At 37.6% G+C, this 13,687-nt stretch overlaps 1 protein-coding gene across 1 annotated transcript in view; it reads left to right on the top strand.

Moving 5' to 3' along the window:
- The window catches only part of LOC122477084 (fibronectin type III domain containing protein 3C1-like), an 87,832-nt gene that overhangs the window by 45,423 nt on the left and 28,722 nt on the right, over positions 1–13,687 (top strand). Inside the window, exons 17-18 of the mRNA XM_043569989.1 lie at positions 11,946–12,220; positions 12,565–12,777. Coding sequence (XP_043425924.1) covers positions 11,946–12,220; positions 12,565–12,777 — 488 coding nt within the window. The remainder of the gene's footprint in view (positions 1–11,945; positions 12,221–12,564; positions 12,778–13,687) is intronic.

Below are 13,687 nucleotides of genomic sequence, written 5' to 3'. Positions count from 1 at the left end.
GAGTTCAGCTCCCTCATACCTTTCATTAGGTTCATTTCTAGGTATCTTGTTTTTTTGTTGTAATTGTAAATTGGATTGTTTGCTTCATCTTTTTCTACTGCTTTATTACTGGTGTATAGAATACAGCAGATTTCTGTACATTCATTTTGTATCCTACAAATGGGAGTCTTTTGGGTTTTCAATACATAGTATGATGTCATGTGCAAATGGTGAAATTTTTACTTCTTCCTTACCAATCTGTATGCCATTTATTTTTGTTGTTATTGTCTGATTGCTGTGCCTAGGACTTCCAGTAGTATGTTGAATTAAAGTGCTGAGAGTGGACATCCTTGTCTTGTTCCTGACCTTAGGGGAAAAGCTCTGAATTTTTCCCCAGTGAGTATGATGTTAGCTGAGTGTTTTTCATATATGACCTTTATTATGTTGAGGTATATTTCCTCTACACCTACTTGCTTGAGGGTTTTTATCATTAATGAATGATGTACTTTGTGAAATGCTTTTTCTTCCTCCATTAAAATGATCATGTGTTTTTAATATTTTCTCTTATTGATGTGATGTATTACATTGATTAATTTGCGAATACTGAACCACCCTTGCATCCCGAGAATAAATCCCACTTGATTGTGGTGAATGATTTTTAAATGCATTGTTAGATTCAGTTTGCTAGTATTTCGTTGAGAATCTTTGCATCTATGTACATCAGAGATACTGGCCCATAGCTCATTCTGTGCTGTCTTTATCTGGTTTTGGCAAGTGATAGTGGCCTCATAGAATGAATTTGGGAGCCTTCCTTCTTCTATTTTTTGGAATAGCTTGAGAAGAATAGGTATTAACTTTTCCCTAAATGTTTGCTATAATTCATTTATGAAGCCATCTCGTCTTGGACTTTTCTTTGTTGGGGTTTTTTGATTATTGACTCAGTGTCTTTGCTGCTAATTGTTCTGTGCAAATTTTCTATTTCTTCCTGCTTCAGTTTTTGTAGGTTATATATTTCTAGGAACTTATCCATTTCTTCTAGGTGGACCAATTTGTTGACATATAGCTTTTCATAATATTCATTGACAATTGCCTGTTATTTCTGTGGTGTTGGTTATTTCTCCTCTTTCATTTGTGATTTTAAGTTCTCTCTCTCTTTTCTCTCTCTCTCTCTCTCTCTCTCTCTCTCTCTCTTGCTCTCAATAAGTCTGACTAGAAATTTACTGATTTTGTTGATCATTTCAAAGAACCAGCTCCTGATTTTATTGATCTGTTCTATTTTTTTACTTTATATATCATTTATTTCTACACTGATCTTTATTATTTCCTTCCTTCTGCTGTTCTGAGTTTTGTTTGTTCTTCTTTTCTAGCTCCTTTAACAGTAAGATTAGGTCGTTTGAGATTTTTCTTGATTTCTGAGTGGGAAGGAAAGACAAAAAGTGACAAACACTAGAAAAGAACAGAGAAAATCTCTAGAAATGATAAAACCAGTAATAAAATGGCACTAAATACTTATCTATCAATAATTATGCTAAATGTAAATGGACTGAACACTCTACTCAAAAGATATAGGGTGTCATAATGGATAAAAAACAAGACCCATCTATATGCTGCCTACAAGTGACTCAGTTTAGACCTACAGATACCTGCAGATTGAAAGTGAGGGGTGGAGAAACATTTATCATGCAAATGGACATCAAAAGATAGCTAGAGCAGTAATACTTATATCAGACAAACTATATTTTAAACCAAATATAGTAACAAGAGATAAGGAAGGTCACTATATCATAATAAAAGGGGTTATCCAATAAGAAGATCTAACATTTGTAAATATTTATGCCAACAGCTTGGGAGCACCCAAATATATAAAATAGCTAATAACAAACATGAAGGAACTCAGGAACTCATTGGTAATATACAATAATAGTAGGGGACATTAACACCCTACTTACATCATTGGACAGATTATCTAAACAGAAAATCAACAAGGAAACAATGGCTTTGAATGACACAGTGGACCAGATTGACTTAACAGATATATTCAGAACATTACATCCTAAAGCAGCAGAATACACATTGTTCTCAAGTGCACATGGAATATTTTCCAGAATAGAATACATACTAGGTCACAAATCAGGCTTCAACCATTACAAAACATTTGAGATCATACCATGCATATTTCCAACCACAACACTATGAAACTTGCAGTCAACAACAAGAAAAAATTTGGAAAGACCACAAATATATGGAGGTTAAAGAACATGCTACTAAAGAATGAAGGAGTCAACCAGTAAATCAAAGAAGAAATTTTAAAAATACATGGGAACAAATTAAAACGAAAACACAATGATCCAAAACCATTGGGATGCAGCAAAAGTAGTCACAAGAGGGATATATAGCAATACACGACCAACCTCAAGAACCAAGAAGCATCTCAGATAAACAACCTAACCTTACACCCAAAGGTGCTAGAAAAAGAACATAAACAAAGCCTAAAGCCAGATGAATAAGTGAAATAACAAATATTAGAGTAAAAATAAATGTTATAGAAACAAATAAAAAAAAAAACAGAACGGATCAATGAAACCAGGAGCTGGTTCTTTGAAAAATTTAATAAAATTGATTAAGCCCTAGCCAACCGTATCAAAAAGAAAAAAGACCATGGGGCGCCTGGGTGGCTCAGTCGGTTAAGCGTCTGACTTTGGCTCAGGTCATGATCTCACGGTCCATGAGTTCGAGCCCCACGTCGGGCTCTGTGCTGACAGCTCAGAGCCTGGAGCCTGCTTCAGATTCTGTGTCTCCCTCTGTCTCTGACCCTCCCCCGTTCATGCTCTGTCTCTCTCTGTCTCAAAAATAAATAAACATTAAAAAAATTAAAAAAAAAAAGAAAAAAGACCATAATCAATAAAATCACCAATGAGAAAGGAAAAATAACCAACACCACAGAACTACAAACAATTATAAGAGAATATAATGAAAAATTATATGCCAACAAATTGGACAACCTGCACAAAATGGATAAATTCCTAGAAACACATAAGCTACCAAAACTGAAACAGAAATAAATAAAAAACTTGAACAGGTCAATACCCAGCAATGAAAGTGAATCAGTAATCAAAAAACTCCCAACAAACAAAACTCCAAGACCAGGTGTCTTCACAGGGGAATTCTACCAGACATTTAAAGAACAGTTCATATCTATTATTCACAAACTATTCTAAAAATAATAGAAATTGAAGGAAAACCTCCAAACTCATACTATGAGGCCAGCTTATCCTGATGCCAAAACCCTACAGGGATTCCACTAAAAAAGCAAACTACAAGCCAATATCCCTTATGAACATGAATGTACAAATTCTTAACAAAATACTAGCATATTGAACCCAACAGTGCATTAAAAGATCATTCACCATGATCAAGTGCGATTTATTGCTGAGTTGCAAGGGTGGTTCAATATTCACAAATCACTTAATGTGATACACCACATTAATAAAAAACGGGATAAGAACCATATGAACAATAGATGCAGAAAAAGCATTTGACAAAGTACAGCATCAATTCTTTTTTTTTTTTTAGTTTTTTTAAGTTTATTTATTTTGAGAGAGAGAGTGCAAACAGGGTAGGGGCAGAAAGAGAAGGGGATACAGAATCTGAAGCAGGTTCCAGGCTCTGAGCTGTCAGCACAGAGTCCGATGCAGGGCTCGAACTCATGAACCATGAGATCATTACCTGAGCCAAAGTCAAACACTTAACCGACTAAGTCACTCAGGTGCCTCGTATCCATTCTTGCTTAAAAAAAAAAAAAAGGAAAAAAAAACTTCAACAAAGTAGGGATAGATGGAACATACCTCAACAAAATAAAGGCCATATATTAAAAAACTCATAGCTAGTATCATCTTCAATGGGGAACAACTGAGAGCTTTTCTTCCATGGTCAGGAACAAAACAGGGTGTCCACTCTCACCACATTTATCTAACATAGTACTGGAAGTCCTAGCCTCAGCAATCAGACAACACAAAGAAATAAAAAGCATCTAAATTGGCAAGGAAGAAGTCAAATTTTCACTATTTGCAGATGACATGATACTATATATAGAAAACTCAAAAGACTCCACAAAAATATTGCTAGAACTGATATAGAAAACTCAGCCAAAATGAAATGGACATCTGAATATCCCTATAGCCATTAAAGAAGTTGAATTCATAACTAAAAAGCCCCTGAAAGAGAAATCTGCAGGTCGAGATAGTTTCACTGGAGAATTCCACAAAGTCTTTAAAGAAAAAGTAACACCAATTTAAAATAATATTTTCCAGAAAATAAAAGATGAGAGAGTTACCAATTCCTTTTATGAGGAAAGTATCACCCTAAAACCAAAATCAAAGAGTGTAGAAAAAAAACCCCAAAACCAATAACTCATTTAGATGCAAAAAACCCTCAACAAAATAATGGCATATCAAATCCAGCACTGTACAAAAAGAATTATACACCAAGACCAAATGGGATTTATTTCAGCTATGCAACCCTATTTTGAAATTGAAAAACCAATGTAACTTTTTATACAAACAGGATGGAGATGAAAAATCATATGGTCATATTAATTGACACAGAAAACACATTTAACAAAATCCAACACCCATTAGTGATGAAAAAAATCTCATAAAGTTAGGAATAGATGGGGACTTCCTCAACTTATACAGAGCATCTACAAAAAAACCTACAGCTAACATCATATGTACCAGTGATTTCCTCCAAAAACAAAGCAAAGATGTCAGCTCTAATCAGTCTTAATCTTAATTCAGCCATTGCAATAAGGTGAGTAAAGGAAATAAAAGGCATCCATGTTAGAAAGGAAGAAATAAAACTACTTATTTTGCAGATAATATGATTATCTACATAGACCACCACCTGGAATGTACAAAAATCTCCTAGAACTAATATGTGAGGTCAGCAAGGTTGCAGGACACAAGATCAACACCCCAAAAATAACCCACATTTCTAGTTACTAACAACAAACATGTATAAACAGACATTCAAAACAGAATACCATTATACTCTTTAGCTCCATCCATGTCATTGCAAATTGCTAGAGAGCATAACGCTAAGTGAAACCAGTTAGTTAAAAAAATACCATATGTTTTCCTTCATATGTAGCATTTAAAAAATAAAATAAAGGAGCAAAGGGAAAAAAAGAGAGAAAAACAAAGAAGCAGACTCTTAACTATGGAAAACAAAACTTATGCTTACCAGAGGAGAGGGGATGGGTTTATGGGTTAAATAGGTGATGGGGACTGAGGAGTGCACTTTTTGTGATGAGCACCAGGTGATGTATGGAATTGTTGAATCACTATATTGTGCACTTGAAACTATTATAACACTGTATGTTAACTGTACTGGAATTTGAAATAAGAATAAATAAATACATACATACATCCATCATATATACATATACAAATACATAAATAAATACATAAATAAAGTATGTATTTAAAAACACAGTACCACTTACCATCACTTCTAAGAAAATATTTAGGTATAAATCCAACAAAACATATACTGTACATGTATGCTGAAAATTGCATAATGCTAATTAATCAAGAAAGACCTAAATAAGTAAAGAGACATACCATGTTCATAGATGGGAAGACTAAATATAGTAGAGATGTCAGTTTTCTCCAAGAAGATTTATAAGTTTAATGTAATTTCTATGGAAATCTCAGCAAGTTTATTTATAGATATGTGCAATCTCATTCTAACTTTCATTTGGAAAGTCACCAGACCTAGAAAAATCAATCTTGAAAGAGAAAAAGAAGGTGGACAAAACCACTCTACTTAATGTTAAAGCTTACTATTTAACTACAGTAATCAAGACAGTGTAGTATTAGTGGAGGGAAAGATACATAAGTCAATGAAACAGAATAGAGGACCCAGAGAGAGGAAGTATGGAAGATGGCAGCGTAGGAGGACACTGGGCTCACCTCGTCCTGCTGACTGCTGAGATTCTACCCACATCGACCTAAATAACCCAGGAAACCACCGGCAGACTAGCAGAATGTACTCTCTGGAGCCAAGCATAAACAAGAGGCCCACGGAAGAGGGTAGGAAGGGTAGAGAGGCAGTGCGTGCTACACGGACTGGCAGGAGGGAGCCAGGGCGGTGGAGGGGCAGTGTGCCGGGCAAGGCAGAGCCCCCAAAGTCTGGCTTCCAAAAGCAGAGGGGCCGGACTGTGTGAGTTCTGACAGCCAGCAGGACTTAACATCTGGAATGTTAAAAGTCGACAACTCTGCTCTCAGAGAGCAGTGAGGGTGAGAGGATGCTGGGAGGGAGAGTTGTTGAGCCCAGGAAGACAGAGTTCAGCTGCCGAAATTCCAAAGGGAACTAGTTCCTGTCACTGAACTTGCTTGCACCATGCACACGCCCAATGCTGTGCTTCTGTGGATCCACCCCTCCAACAGCCCTGCCTACTCCTGGTGCTGCAGGGCCCCTCCGCAGGGGACCACCAATGGCAAAGCTAGCTAAGCCTACCCCTCCCGCCCCTGTGCACCTTGCAGATCATCCCCGGCTAATACGCCCTTGGGCAGATCTCCTCGAAGCAGCACCACAAGCCTGGCAGTGTGCAAGCAGCCCAGACAGGGGCCACACCACTCCACAGTGAGTCCTGACCCTGGGAGAGGGGAAGATAAGGTACACACCAGTCTGACTGTGGGCCCCGCAGTGGGCTGGGGACAGACATCGGGTCTGACTGAAGCCCCGCCCACCAACACAAGTTTCTCCAGACAGCACAAGGGAAGTGCCCTGCAGTTGGGAGCTACCACAGGGACTAGCCAAAATGACAAAACGGAAGAATTCTCCTCAAAAGACACTCCGGGAAGTAGCGACAGCTAACGAATTGATCAAAACCGATTTAGGCAATATAATGGAACAAGAATTTAGAACAATAGCCATAAAATTAACCGCCGGGCTGGAAAAAAGCATAGAGGACAGCAGAGAATCTACTACAAAGACCAAGGGACTAAGAAACAGTCATGAGAAACTAAAAAATTCTATAAATGAGGTGCAAAATAAAATGGAGGCGGCCATAGCACGGATTGAAGAGGCAGATGAGAGAATAGGTGAATTAGAGGATAAAATTATGGAAAAAGAGGAACCTGAGAAAAAGAGAGATAAAAAAAATCCAGGAGTATGAGGGGAGAATTAGAGCACTAAGTGATGCAATTGAACGGAACAATATCCATATCATAGGAATTCCAGACGAAGAAGAGAGAGAAAGGGGCTGAAGGTGTACTTGAACAAATCATAGCTGAGAACTTCCCTGATCTGGGGAAGGAAACAGGCATTGAAATCCAAGAGGCACACAGAACTCCCTTCAGACGTAACTTGAATCGATCTTCTGCACGACATATCATAGTGAAACTGGCAAAATACAAGGACAAAGAGAATTCTGAAAGCAGCTAGGGAATAAACAGGCCCTAACTTACAAAGGTAGACACATAAGGGTAGTAGCAGACCTATCTACTGAAACTTGGCAGGCCAGAGAGGAATGGCAGGAAATCCTCAATGTGATGAACGGATAAAATATGCAGCCAAGAATCCTTTATCCAGCAAGTCTGTCATTCAGAATAGAAGGAGAGATAAAGGTTTTCCCAAACAAACAGAAACTGAAGGAATTCATCACCACTAAACCAGCCCTACAAGAGATCCTAAGGGGGATTCTGTGAGTGAAATGTTGCAAGGACCACAAAGTACCAGAGACATCACTACAAGCATGAAACCTACAGACATCACAAGAACTCTAAACCCATATCTTTCAAAAATAACACTGAGTGTAAATGGACTACATGCTCCAACCAAGAGACATAGGGTATCAGAATGGATAAAAACCAAGACCCATCTATTTGCTGTTTACGAGAGACTCATTTTAGACCTCAGGACACCTTCAGATTGAAAGTGAGGGGATGGAGAACTATCTATCATGCTACTGGAAGTCAAAAGAAAGCTGGAGTAGCCATACTTATATCAGACAAACTAGAGTTTAAATTAAAGGCTGTAACAAGAGATGAAGAAGGGCATTATATAATAATTACAGGCACTATCCATCAGGAAGAGCTAACAATTATAAGTGTCTATGTGCCAAATACGGGAGCCCTCAAATATATAAAACAATCGCAAACATAAGCAACCTTATTGATAGGAATGTGGTAACTGCAGGGGACTTTAATACCCCACTTACAACGATGGATAGATCATCTAGACATAGGATCAATAAAGAAACAAGGGCCTTAAAGGGTACATCGGATCAGATGGACTTGACAGATATATTTAGAATTCTGCATCTCAAAGCAACAGAATATACTTTCTTCTCGAGTGCATGTGGAACATTCTCCAAGATAGATCACATACTGGGTCACAAAACAGCCCTTCATAAGTATACAGGAATTGAGATCATACCATGCACACTTTCAGACCACAATGCTATGAAGCTTGAAATCAACCACAGGAAAAAGTCTGGAAAACCTCCAAAAGCATGGAGGTTAAAGAACACCCTGCTAAAGAATGAATGGGTCAACCAGGCAATTAGAGAAGAAATTAAGAAATATATGGAAACAAATGAAGATGAAAAGACAACAATCCAAACGCTTTGGGATGCAGCGAAGGCACCCCTGAGAGGAAAATACATTGCTATCCAGGCCTATCTCAAGAAACAAGAAAAATCCCAAATACAAAATCTAACAGCACACCTAGAGGAAATAGAAGTGGAACAGCAAAGACACCCCAAACCCAGCAGAAGAAGAGAAATAATAAAGATCAGAGCAGAAATAGACGATATAGAATCTTAAAAAAATGTAGAGCAGATCAATGAAAGCAAGAGTTGTTTTTTTGAAAAAATAAACCAAATGGATAAACCTCTAGCCACGCTACTCAAAAAGAAAAGGGAGATAACCGAAATAGATAAAATCATGAATGAAAATGGAATTATTACAGCCAATCCCTCAGAAATACAAGCAATTATCAGGGAATACTATAAAAAATTATATACCAACAAACTGGACAACCTGGAAGAAATGGACAAATTCCTCAGCACCCACACACTTCCAAAACTCAAACAGGAAGAAGTAGAAAACTTGAACAGACCCATAACCAGCGAAGAAATTGAATCAGTCATCAAAAATCTCCCAACAAATGAGTCCAGGACCAGATGGCTTCCCAGGGGAATTCTACCAGACATTTAAAGCAGAGATAATACCTATCCTTCCCAAGCTGTTCCAAAAAATAGAAAGGGAAGGAAAACTTCCAGACTCATTCTATGAAGCCAGCATTACTTTGATTCCCAAACCATACAGAAAACCAGCAAAAACAGAGAACTACAGGCCAATATCCCTGATGAATATGGATGCAAAAATTCTCAACCACATACTAGCAAATCGAATTCAGCAGCATATAAAAAGAATTGTTCATCATGACCAAGTGGGATTCATTCCTGGGCTGCAGGCCTGGTTCAACATTCGGAAATCAATCAATGTGATACATCACATTAATAGAAGAAAATAAAAGAACCATATGATCCTGTCGATCGATGCAGAAAAAGCATTTGACAAGATTCAGCATCTTTTCTTAATAAAAACCCTTGAGAAAGTCGGGATAGAAGGAACATACTTAAACATCATCAAAGCCATTTATGAAAAGTCCACAGCTAATATCATCCTCAATGGGGAAAAACTGAGAGCTTTCCCCCTGAGATCAGGAACACGACAGGGGTGTCCACTCTCACCGCTGTTGTTTAACATAGTGTTGGAAGTTCTAGCATCAGCAATCAGACAACAAAAGGAAATCAAAGGCATCAAAATTGGCAGAGATGAAGTCAAGCTTTCACTTTTTGCAGATGACATGATATTATACATGGAAAACCCGATAGACTCCACCAAGAGTCTGCTAGAACTGATACATGAATTCAGCAATGTCGCAGGATACAAAATCAATGTACAGAGATCAGTTGCATTCTTATACACTAATAATGAAGCAGCAGAAAGACAAATAAAGAAACTGATCCCATTCACAATTGCACCAAGAACCATAAAATACCTAGGAACAAACCTAACCAAAGGTATAAAAGATCTGTATGCTGAAAACTATAGAAAGCTTATGAAGGAAGTTGAAGAATACACAAAGAAATGGAAAAACATTCCGTGCTCATGGATTGGAAGAATCAACATTGTTAAAATGTCAATACTACCCAAAGCTATCTACACATTCAATGCAATCCCACGCAAAATCGCACCAGCATTCTTCTCGAAGCTAGAACAAGCAGTCCTAAAATTTATATGGAGCCACAAAAGACCCCGAATAGCCAAAGTAATATTGAAGAAGACCAAAGCGGGAGGCATCACAATCCCACACTTTAGCCTCTACTACAAAGCTGTAATCATCAAGACAGCATGGTATTGGCACAAAAACAGACACATAGACCAATGGAACAGAATAGAGATTCCAGAATTGGACCCACAAACGTATGGGCAACTAATCTTTGACAAAGCAGGAAAGAATATCCAATGGAAAAAAGACAGTCTCTTTAACACATGGTGCTGGGAGTACTCGACAGAAATATGCAGAAGAATGAAACTAGACCACTTTCTTACACCATTCCCAAAAATAAACTCAAAATGGATAAAGGACCTGAATGTGAGACAGGAAACCATCCAAACCCTAGAGGAGAAAGCAGGAAAAAGCCTCTTTGACCTCAGCAGCAGCAGCAGCAGCAGCAGCAGCAGCAGCAGCAACTTCTTGCATGATACATCTCCAAAGGCAAGGGAATTAAGAGCAAAAATGAACTACTGCAAACTCATGAAGATAAAAAGCTTCTGCACTACAATAGAAACAATCAACAAAACTAAAAGCAACCGACAGAATGGGAAAAGATATTTGCAAATGACATATCGGACAAAGGGCTGGTATCCAAAACCTATAAATAGCTCGCCAAACTGCACACCCGAAAAACAAATAATCCAGTGAAGAAATGGGCAGAAAACATGAATAGACACTTCTCTAAAGAAGACATCCAGATGGCCAACAGGCACATGAAAAGATGCTCAACGTCACTCCTCATCAGGGAACTATAAATCAAAACCACACTCAGATACCACCTCATGCCAGTCAGAGTGGCTAAAATGAACAAATCAGGAGGCTCTAGATGCTGGCCAGGATGTGGAGAAACGGGAACCCTCTTGCACTGTTGGTGGGAATGCAAACTGATGCAGCCGCTCTGGAAAACAGTGTGGAGGTTCCTCAAAAATTAAAAATAGGCCTACCCTACGACCCAGCAATAGCACTGCTAGGAATTTGCCCAAGGGATACAGGAGTGCTGATGCATAGGGGCTCTTGTACCCCAATGCTTAGAGCAGCACTTTCAACAATAGCCAAATTATGGAAAGAGCCTAAATGTCCATCAACTGATGAATGGATCAAGAAATTGTGGTTTATATACACAATGGAATACCACGTGGCAATGAGAAAGAATGAAATATGACCCTTTGTAGCAACGTGGATGGAACTGGAGCGTGTTATGCTAAGTGAAATCAGTCATACAGAGAAAGACAGATACCATATGTTTTCACACTCATGTGGATCCTGAGAAACTTAACAGAAGACCATGGGCGAGGGGAAGAGAAAAAAAAGGTTAGAGAGGGAGGAAGCCAAAACTTAAGAGACTCTTAAGAACTGAGAACAAACTGAGGGTTAATGGGGGGTGGTCGGGAGGGGTGGGTGGGTGATGGGTATTGAAGAGGGCACTTGTTGGGATGAGCACTGGGTGTTGTATGGAAAGCAATTTGACAATAAATTTCATATTAAAAGAATTAAAAATAAACTACTTTGTGTATTTAAAAAAATAAAATAAAGTGATTAAAAATGAATAAATTGCCTTGTCTTTATGCACAAAACAAATAACAATGAAGCTCTAACAGAGTATACTTCTTCAGGCTGTAAACGTAGCTGGAGTTGGAGTGTTTGGAGGAACTGGCAGAGTAACCACACCAGCAACTGTACCAGCAGTAGTACCAATGCTACATGAAGTTGAAAACAAAGTTCCTGCCAAATTGGCATCATCTTGCATTGCTATTAAATGGGAGGAACCAGATTGCCATGGCTCTCCAATCACTGGATATAACATTGAATACGGAGACAGAAAAATTCAGACTGTTGATAGAGTAACAGAATGTCTTCTGAAAAACCTACAGCCTGATACCACATACATGTAAGTTGCTTATATCTTACTTTGGGTAGCCAAAAGTTTTTTGAGAATTTTAAACAAGTCTACATCTCTATGTTTTATATAGTCTACATATTTTTTGAAAGAGAATTTTACTGGTTCAGAAAAATTTGACGTTACTAAAATCCAGTGTCTCTCATCAAAATTTGTCAATAGTGATTATGCAAATTCAAGATTTTGGCTTCACAAATTTGTCTCTAATTATTAGTATAATATGATGGTCAATACTCTTTCATGGGGTTGCCAGAGGCATAGCTTAAATGTAGAAATTTATTTTCCTTTCTAAACCCAAATTAATAAAGTTTAATTTTTTTTCTTCTTACCGCTAGAATCAGAATTCAAGCCGTCAATCATTATGGACTAAGCCCTTTTAGCCAATCAATAAGAACCAAAACCAAGCCACTACCACTTGATCCTCCACATCTTGATTGTGTGGTCTATGGACAGCAGAGCCTCAAACTGAAATGGGGTAACTCTTCAAGCAAAGGATTACTTTCCAGCCTTATAAGCTACAATTTGTTAATAGGAGATCGATCTGGCAGGTAAGCTATTTGTACTATTAAACATGTATTACAATAAAAATGTTTTAAAATTTCTAAAATTTTAAAATTTCCTATCAAACCTATAATCCAAAGTGGTTTCAATGAACTGATAGATGTGAAATCAGTATATTATTATGTAAAGCATACTTTCTTAAATTCCTACTGATAATTTAGCTCTCTATTTTTGCCTCTTCCAAAACACTTCTTCCTTTATAAAACATACATTAATACCGGGGAATAGAAGTTACCAAAGGAATATGAAAGCCAACACCGTGCCATTATGATATATACAACCTGATTTTTTTTCCTTTTATGTTGTACATACCTGGCTTCAAGTTGATTTATTTAGGCCTTACTGAGGTACCAGTTTCAAGTCAGATAAATAGAGTTATGTGTACTTGAATAACTGTTGATTAATAATATTGCTTCTCCCATATTGTTTCCCACTCCCAGATTTTCTATCATTTACCATGGACCTTGTCAGACTCACTAAGTGAACAGACTGAGTGAATATACTCAATACAAATTTAAAATACAAACATGCAATGAAGCTGGTGAGGGACCACTGTCTGGTATCTACACTTTCACTACAACCAAAACTCCACCAGCCGCACTTAAAGGTAAGTATTATAAGCCAGACAATGAAGCGTGCATTAATATGAGCTCCAATAGTTCATATATAAAACTCTGCAGTAAGGTTTATTTTAAATGTTCAAAAATAGCAAAAGACTGTGCTACTTAATTATGGGCTCAAGGGGCAATTAAAAATTTAATAAGACTCTGAAAATCTTATTTTACTTTTTGAGGATTTTATTTAAATTTGTTAGTAAATGCATAGTATACTACTAGTTTCAGGTCTACAATATAGTGATTTCAACACCCAGAGCTCATCACAAGTGTACTCCTTAAT

The sequence above is a fragment of the Prionailurus bengalensis genome, chromosome X, assembly GCF_016509475.1.
Source record: "Prionailurus bengalensis isolate Pbe53 chromosome X, Fcat_Pben_1.1_paternal_pri, whole genome shotgun sequence".
NCBI classification, from domain to species: domain Eukaryota; kingdom Metazoa; phylum Chordata; class Mammalia; order Carnivora; family Felidae; genus Prionailurus; species Prionailurus bengalensis.
The sequence above is the reverse complement of the archived record's forward strand: the minus strand, read 5'-3'. Positions and strand labels throughout refer to the sequence as shown.